Source organism: Theobroma umbraticum, unplaced genomic scaffold, assembly GCF_002168275.2.
Source record: "Theobroma umbraticum cultivar Fairchild unplaced genomic scaffold, ASM216827v3 scaffold_95.0, whole genome shotgun sequence".
NCBI lineage: Eukaryota > Viridiplantae > Streptophyta > Magnoliopsida > Malvales > Malvaceae > Theobroma > Theobroma umbraticum.
The window spans coordinates 10137432-10145666 of NW_018397257.1; the positions used below are offsets into that span (position 1 = coordinate 10137432).

At 36.1% G+C, this 8235-nt stretch overlaps 3 protein-coding genes across 7 annotated transcripts; 2 read left to right on the forward strand and 1 right to left on the reverse strand.

The window, feature by feature from the left end:
* The first annotated feature begins 2070 nt into the window (after window positions 1–2070).
* LOC110411974 (18.1 kDa class I heat shock protein-like) lies at window positions 2071–2936 on the forward strand. The gene has a single exon (XM_021422357.1). It carries the CDS (start codon window positions 2249–2251, stop codon window positions 2726–2728), a length of 480 nt encoding a protein of 159 aa, XP_021278032.1. The 5' UTR covers window positions 2071–2248; the 3' UTR covers window positions 2729–2936.
* Window positions 2937–3688: 752 nt separating this feature from the next.
* On the forward strand, window positions 3689–4890 carry LOC110412113 (18.1 kDa class I heat shock protein-like). Its single transcript, XM_021422567.2, has one exon. The coding sequence runs from the start codon at window positions 4202–4204 to the stop codon at window positions 4676–4678; it is 477 nt and encodes a 158-aa protein (XP_021278242.1). The 5' UTR covers window positions 3689–4201; the 3' UTR covers window positions 4679–4890.
* A 135-nt stretch (window positions 4891–5025) lies between these two features.
* LOC110412112 (uncharacterized) lies at window positions 5026–8235 on the reverse strand. Of its 5 annotated transcripts, none has more exons than XM_021422566.2 (11): window positions 7931–8233; window positions 7710–7844; window positions 7332–7398; window positions 7110–7206; window positions 6703–6799; window positions 6469–6552; window positions 6191–6231; window positions 6025–6090; window positions 5851–5910; window positions 5651–5702; window positions 5026–5554 (listed from the first exon to the last, which is right to left on the reverse strand). In XM_021422566.2, the coding sequence occupies exons 1-11, from the start codon at window positions 8115–8117 to the stop codon at window positions 5475–5477; spliced, it is 966 nt and encodes a 321-aa protein (XP_021278241.2). In that variant the 5' UTR covers window positions 8118–8233; the 3' UTR covers window positions 5026–5474. The 5 variants fall into 5 exon arrangements, 3 of the variants coding, with proteins under 3 accessions (XP_021278241.2, XP_089638944.1, XP_089638943.1); XR_016350969.1 differs by having other exon boundaries at window positions 5458–5554; window positions 5651–5762; window positions 6029–6090; window positions 7931–8235; XR_016350968.1 differs by having other exon boundaries at window positions 5458–5554; window positions 5651–5762; window positions 7931–8235.

Consider the following 8235-nt stretch of genomic DNA (forward strand, 5'->3'; position numbering starts at 1 on the left):
ACAAAGGCAATGAACCTATTAAATGATAACTTATCATGAATGAGATTACGATGAAAAAAGTAATATTTATGATATCGTTGTTTAAGTTAAAATAAATTGATTATTTTCAACTTAAAATGAAATAATTCAGGGGTTTTGGATCCATTAACTGAATGTATGGTTTTTTCAAGCAAACGAAAGAGATTGATTATGCTTTGATTGTTATCAGCTTAGGAAAATTTAACAGGCATAATTAATAGAATTTTGAATAAAAAGAGTATGGGACGTGATCTGCAAGCAGTCGAAGATCCAATGTTGCTGCAATTTGCACGCTTACATAGCAAGTTGCAAAGATTGATGGGAATCTTTGGGCCAGATTCCACGTACCCTGCTTTATTGTTCACAATCTCATTGGTTGAGAATATACTAAGCTAATTAAATGAAAGAGAAAGATGATGATCAGGGCTGTCAAGTTGCTGCTTTTACCGGAGAACCAGGAACTCGAAAACTAAGTCCAACAATGGGAGAAAGAAAGAGAAAATTTGTCAAGTAGCTTTCTGGAATGTATAGCTTGTACGAGAGTGGATGGGCCCAAAGCAGCATTCCAACACCAACGGGATCTTATACGTAGCCATCAAAGAGGATACCAAATTTGAGAGGTAAAAAGAGTTTAATGGTTGTTGTTTTGTCAGCCGAAACGTATAGATGAGAAGTATGTTTCGTGAAAGATTAAGCGTCTTTGGCTGAGTTTAATATGTAATATTTCAATAATTTTAGATTATTTAAATCTTATAAAAGCTTACCTAAAAGCTATATTTAAAATTTCAGTTAATTATACGCAATAATATAATATTTGTCGGCCAAGTCCTTCAGAATAGACGCTGCTGTTGGGCTTTTTTTTTTTTAGGAACAGCTTTACATTGAAGAGACAGCAACAAAAGGCATTGCTTTTGGTTTTGTCTTAGAAAGCCCAAAGGACGCGTTTGTTCTTCCATCATCACAGGGATGAAGCTAAAAGCTAGACTTAATAGGATTAGTTCCTATAAGATGCAAAGAACAACAGAGTTGTATGTAACTGTTAGAGGGAAAGTAGAGGTTAGAATGAAGAAATTAAGCAAGGTTTGGCTAACTTGTTAGATTTCATGGAAACTTTTGACAAGTAAAACTGAGTTTAGGTAGACGTGATTTTGTTCTTTTGCTTTGGCATTTTTTGAATAATTCACGAGTCGTCGTGGTGGACCTAAACTCTGGATTGAAGCTATTTTAATCGAAAAAGTCAGATTTTTTGGCTTACTGTTTTTGTTCAAAAGAATAATTTCTTTTTTTTTTTTATCAAGGTATATTAAAAAAAAAAGAAGGAAAGAAAGAGGGGAGAGGGATTCTAAAGAAGTTTCGTTTTTTTTTTTGTTTTTTTTTTATTTCACAACTGTGTAATGGGCTAAGGCCCAGTATCCTGATCTAGCATTCTAACTGAAACAATTTGGGCCCAGCCCATTTTGTTCCATTGGGCCGTTGCAAGGTCTTTGGGACTTTGGCCCACCAGAGAACCCACCATGAAGGGACCCAAAAAGGAAGGGAGAATGAAGAATTATATCTTGTACATAAAGTTTTTTTATTTTTAAGGAATAGTAAAAATATTCTACCCTACGTGCTGCTTAGTTCGATATCTTATTCTAAACCTGAAAATTAAAAATAAATAATTTAATAATAAAAATACCATTAATATAAAAAATTTCCTGAATAAATAACATAAAATTATAAAAGAGATACCGAATGAGACATTAAATGAGATAAAAAAAAATATTATGTGATCATTTTTGTAGGTGAAAAGTTGATAAAAGTGAAACTATGTAGATAGTAAAGATCACAAAGTCGAAGCTATAGGCCCAGTGGTACCCAATTTTCCTCATCAAAATCTGGGCTGGAAAATATATATGGTTGAGTACTGCTAAAGAAGCTTGTGGATTATCATAGAAGAATATATATCCAACCATGTTCATTAAAGAACATTTATTTTAATTATTATGGATGTTGGTAAAGTTAGGAATGAATAATAGAACGGGAGAAAGGCCCCGAAGCTACCAGAGAGCTCTTGCAACTTCTAAACTAACTTGGACATGTCAAAAACTAGAAGCCTCTTTTACTTGAATCACATCTATATAAAACATTCTGATCACAACCAAATTCCCATCGTGGAAAATATATTTGGAGCTTCAAGTCTTTCTTTAAGCTAACTTTGTATCCTTTGTTCATAGTTTAATTTGCAGGGATGTCACTCGTTCCTAGCCTTTTTGGTGGCCGAAGAACCAATGTCTTCGATCCATTTTCTCTAGATGTATGGGATCCTTTTGATGGCTTCTTCAACTCTGCATTGGCTAACAACGTGCCTTCTTTGGCACGTGAAACTTCAGCCTTTGCTAACGAAAGGATTGATTGGAAGGAGACACCGGAAGCTCACGTTTTCAAAGCTGACCTTCCAGGGCTGAAGAAAGAGGAGGTGAAAGTTGAAGTAGAAGAAGGGAGGGTTCTTCAGATAAGTGGGGAGAGGAGCACAGAGCAAGAAGAGAAGAATGACAAGTGGCATCGCGTCGAGAGGAGCAGCGGGAAGTTCCTGAGGAAGTTCAGGTTGCCTGAGAATGCAAAGATGGATCTGATAAAGGCTAGCATGGAAGATGGTGTGCTTACTGTCACCGTCCCTAAGGAGGAGGAGAAGAAACCTGAGGTTAAGGCCATTGAGATTTCTGGCTAAAAATATGGTGAAAACATCTTAAAGTTTCATAGAACTCAATCATGAAAACAATAAGCAAATGCTGTTAGTGTTTGTTTGAGTGTTAGGTCTTTCCATTGTACTTCTTACTTATGCTTTTTTTAATTAAAATGATGTAAAAGTGTGTGACAAGGTTTAGAATAAATTTGTACTTGCTTCAATCTGATCAAACCAGTTTTTTTATGATGTTATAGCTTTTGTGTAAGTATTTCTATTTGTTTATAGAGCCTAATTTTGCAGGAGTAATGGTTTTTATCAACCAAAATCCAAAGATTATTTGATTCCCTGACTGCAGGGAAGAGACAGCAGAGAAGTACTCTTTAATCAATACTTTCTTGGCTTGGTGTTTCTATAGCCAGAGAGCTGGTTCAATCTAAAAATTCTGTCTGTCATTTCTGTCTCATGGATTGCCAAGTGCAGTGGACCGCCATTGCAAGAACAACTATCATCTCCCTATTCAGTAGTTTACTGTAATACATTATATTCTCCATTCAACATTTTAGCAAAGAACCAAACATCTACTTAATTGAACAGCAATGCTGTTATAAGAAACAAAAATGATAACTTCCACCTGAATGGCTAGAGAACATGGTCAAAGCGGGGAATGTTTCCTTTTTAAAGAAAATGAAGTGAATCAAGCAAGAATTTGAGATAAAAGATTGATATACTCATAGCTGGTGTTCATGACCAGTCCTGTACCAAAAAATTGCCGCCTTAAAGGTGTGCTCATGATCAAGATTTTTGCAGAGAAGTGAGATATATCTGATCAGTTTAATGATGAATGAACAAACTTCGAGACAGGAATGTTTAAGTGGACTTTGGTTGATCTGATCACTTTGAACAAACAGTAAAAGATATTAGGTTTCTCTTTGGAAGTTGCTTGCTTGCTTTGGCAGTTCCAATGGACTTTGATTGACCTGTTCACTCAGATTATACTAACATATAAAAACCAAGAAACATCTTTGCTTTAATTGTCATTTTTCTCCAATGGACACTTGCTGCTACTAATAATCTTCTTGACTTCCAAATTTTATAGATAAAGAAGTTAACCAAAGCTGTAATGATTGTAATATCCTCTCTGCTCACGTCAATACAAACAATTAAAGATAAATCAAAAGTTTCCTTCTAATCGTGGGTAGGGACCAGGAGAAAGTGGAGGGCTTTGAAAGTTGAATGCATTGAAAAGGATAGATACTGATATATCTGAAGATGGTAGAAGTTTGTAGAAAAGAGGATCAGCTTCCAATCACGTTCTATCTATTTATCTATTTAATAATTAGAGAAAGTACCAGAAGCTTCTACTCCTTACCTCTTTTGCAAAGGAAACAAGGAAACCAGAACCCTCTTCTCATTTCTATATATAGCTTGCTCATTCAACTTCTCACCCATCGAAGAAGAGAACAAAGCAAAGCCATTTAGTACTGAAGATTTCCATCAGCTTCAAAGTTTCCAAACATGTCACTCATTCCCAGTATACTCGGAGGCATACGAACCGATGTCTTTGATCCATTTTCACTGGACATATGGGATCCTTTCGATGGATTCTTCAGCTCAATGCTTGCCAACGTGCCCTTTTCAGGACGTGAAGCCTCAGCTTTTGCCAATGCAAGGGTCGACTGGAAAGAGACCCCGGAAGTGCATATCTTTCAAGCTGACCTCCCGGGACTGAAGAAAGAAGAGGTGAAAGTTCAGGTTGAGGAAGGTAGGATCCTCCAGATAAGTGGGGAGAGGAGCAAAGAAAAAGAAGAGAAGAATGACAAGTGGCACCGCGTCGAGAGGAGCAGTGGCAAGTTCCTGAGGAGGTTCAGGTTGCCTGAAAATGCAAAGATGGATCAGGTTAAGGCTAGCATGGAAAATGGTGTACTTACTGTAACTGTTGCCAAGGAGGAGGAGAAGAAACCTGAAGTCAAGCCCATTGAGATTTCTGGCTAAAAATTGTTTTTGAGCCAAAAAAAAGTACCATGAAGGGAAAAACGTGTGGTTTTGTTCTGTTTTGTCTCTGTGTTGTCATGGCCTGCTGGATTTAAGATCCTTGTAATTAAATCCAATAAAGATTAAGTGTTACTTGCTTTCCATTTTATCATCCAACTGTCAGGTTTCCACCCAACTGGGTCATCATTTTACATTTCTGGAAAGAAAAGACAGCCTATCAATGTTACCAATAATTACTACAGCTTACTCAAACTTAACTTGGGTTATGTTCTGCAGTGTGCATACAGAATATCTGTTATTTATCATTAAGTTGTGGTATTTCTCTCTCAAGAAAAGAAAAAAGGGAAGAGATTGAGAGACAAACCACACTTACAAGTTGTGGCGATAGCTCACCTAGAATTAAAGGAATGATGTTTACTTTCATTCCCAGTTTGAGTGAAGGTTAGTTACAGAAAGTTGTCAATATATTTGTTTCAGGTAACTGTTCAATGAAAAAAAAAAATATGCACATAGGTGGTAAATCTATATGAGCCAAAATTTGATATTTAAAGGAGAATGCTTCAGTTTTGTATTCTAACATCGACCAAGCTAGGTCCTTCAGTTGGATAGATATCCAAGCACATATTCAAGCATCAATGACCCCTAATCGACCTCTTGAAGGCACTTGCTGTCAAACTAAATACCGAAATGTTCTACATGCATGCAAGGACTGTCCCCAAAGACAAAGCAGCTACTAAGCATGGAAGGGACAACCAGCTAGGAAGGTCCTGGAGAAAGATGGGCAGTAACACTTCTATCATTTAGATGTTAAAAACTCCTTGACATTTTGTAGGATTCCTTTATCATACGGATTTGTAAACTCATGATAATTCTCTCCTGGGTACAACCAATTGAACAAAAATTAGAATAAGGAATAGAACATTACAAATTATGGAATTTCAGAAAAAAGAATTGTGCTATAGAATGCGTCACCTGGTAAGGATGAAGCATTAAGTTGGAACTCTGGATACTTCTTCCAGTTTACCTGGATAAGTCAAAAATTAAAATGAAAATAACAACAGTATGTTGCTTCTTATTATCCATACTGCAGAATAAACAAATGGTTTCAGATACCGTGCATTTGAAAATATATCCAATTTTTTCTTTTATCCATGGTCTACATAGGAACTTACCCACTCTTCAGTTCTGATATTGAAACATATGCAATAGACATGCCAGATCAGAAACAGCCCCTGTATTGATACAAAAATATGATGAAAGATGTTTTATCAAGGAAATAAACATCACTGGGTACCTAAAAGATTAAGAAACAAGCACATTCTTCAAAGCCAAAAACCAATAGAAACCTGCCATGGCACTTGGAGAAGAGAAAATAGCAATGTGCTTCTTGCAATCACCAAGATGGGATTAGTCTATACCAAGAACACCCAGAAAAAGGGAGAAACAATTAATATATAAGCACTGATAACATAAATAAAAATATTAAATAAAACCATTGCAGCAATGACTTACCCCCAATTTATTTCCTTCCAAAACTGGAAATTTTGTGGTGACTGCAAATAAACAAGGGCTTAAGCAATTAAATAATTATAGAAAAAGAGGGCAAAAAAATTCCAATAGTTCACAAAGCATTGGAAGACCCAGCAAGATTTAGTCTCGAAGGTCAAGGTAAAGCATCAGATCATCAAATAATTGCAACATAAGTTAAACATCCAAATGTACCACAGGGTTTTCTTGTAAATTAACATCTAATAGATTAACAATTCCGGTATCATCAAGCTTATACTTACACTGGGATGAGCAAACAGCGTAAAACGTTTCAGTAGTAATAAATCCAACAAGAAGAACCATGAAGAGGACATAATTCTTCTGACCTGCATAATGACATAAAAACATCATCAACCACCTAGGATGATAATATTTACTTCAGATGATAATAATTTAAAGGGAAGAATGATTAAGATGGTAGCAACAAATCAAAGGACAAATAAAAACATTCCCAAATGTAAATTGATTTTCATTACCGATACAGTTCCCAAAAGCAGGGCAGTGGTGGTCAAACGCCTGTACATATGTCTTGCAGCTCTTACAGTATCTTACTCTCATTTGCAAAAGAAAGCTCTGAGAAAGAAAACACCAGTAAGACTGATAAAATTGAGGAAACATGTGATGAAACTCATTAGAGACTTGAAAAAGGTTGATATGGAAAATTTTGCATTTTGAAAGTCACAGATAGAATCAAAGGAGGAAGAATATGCATATTTCAAAACAGACTGAACTTCAATTTTTTAATAGGTAAATACATCTTGAAACAGGTGAAAAATAGAGACCCCTAACCCAGTTACTTCTAGCTTTTTGCAGAAATGCACGTGTTACCATGTTTTGTCTATTTGAAGGCTTACATGAACAACCAAAAATGTAACTAAACAACCTCATTGTGAGTTTGAACACCAAGAACAGAACTTTCATCAAGTACGTCCAAACAAACAGACTCCTGTGCCACAAAACCAGGATCCTTTACCATTATCCTGCCATTAAAGACCACATAATTAGCATGATTGATCAATGATCAACAATATAGCAGAACAACCTTTCACTGTGACCTAGCAAATTATAGGTGTTGCAAAAGACAGAAAGAGCAAAGAAAAACAACCTAAATAGACCAATGATGAGCATGATCATCTCTATATTGAACACAATGTCCACAAAACGTGAAATTGCTGCAAATAAGACAAAGAATGGCCTGTTGTAAAACAAGCTAATTGCTGAAGAAGCTCAAAGAAGTTAATTGCTTGTCTTCATATGACAAAACGATTTCCCCATTTTCACATTCAAATTATTGAAAATGGACTGGCTACTATCTTGTTAACTAATAATAGCACACCATTATCTCAGTGAGATTAAACTTTATCCAAACAAACAAAGAAACACAGATGCCAAACAATTCGGATTATAGTTATGCTAATAAAATTGTCATTTCCCCAAAATGGGAGTGATTAAAATAAGAAAAATTAATGGTAGTGAAGGTTACCTTGTCGAATAATAGCAATATAAACACCCCAGAAAAAAAATATATTGAAGAAAACAAAAGCTGGAGCTGATGCATGGAATCCATGAAGACGCCTACACCAACCCCCAAATCCCACGACTGCCAGCAAAACTAAAGCTGCAGATAAAGAGAGAGATTTGTTAAAACTACAGAAAACAAAAGCATGAACAGTTTCAAATATGTGTTAAGTTAAATAAGATGACCTGAGATTGTGAGCTGAATGAGGATTGGGGCGGCTGCGAAGAAGAGAGGAACCAGAAAGAGAGCGGACTGAGTGATCAAAACGGAGAAACAGGAAATTGTACAGCGACCAATCAATGTTGGCCAACCTATCACCTCCTCTGACATGTAACTGCGGCAGCCCCATCTCTTGAAACCAAATTCAGTCATTCAAAAAGCTTTTAGGAACCAAAGTCCGAAGTCCCAAAATTCAGTTTAAAGAAAACAAATACTGACACCATCATTTTCATTACTTCAATACTTCCCGTTTTGCCGGGGGGGTGGGTGG

Bases quoted from the DNA above. Each gene is read 5' to 3' on its own strand.
- LOC110411974 (XM_021422357.1), top strand. From the start codon at position 2,249: ATGTCACTCGTTCCTAGCCTTTTTGGTGGCCGAAGAACCAATGTCTTC.
- LOC110412113 (XM_021422567.2), top strand. From the start codon at position 4,202: ATGTCACTCATTCCCAGTATACTCGGAGGCATACGAACCGATGTCTTT.
- LOC110412112 (XM_021422566.2), bottom strand. From the start codon at position 8,117: ATGACTGAATTTGGTTTCAAGAGATGGGGCTGCCGCAGTTACATGTCA. The intron at 6,553-6,702 runs GTAATGAAAATC...GTCATTATGCAG, and splicing joins TGCTTTTGGGAACTGTATCG to GTCAGAAGAATTATGTCCTC. The intron at 6,091-6,190 runs GTAAGTCATTGC...TTCTTGGTATAG, and splicing joins TGGAAGGAAATAAATTGGGG to ACTAATCCCATCTTGGTGAT.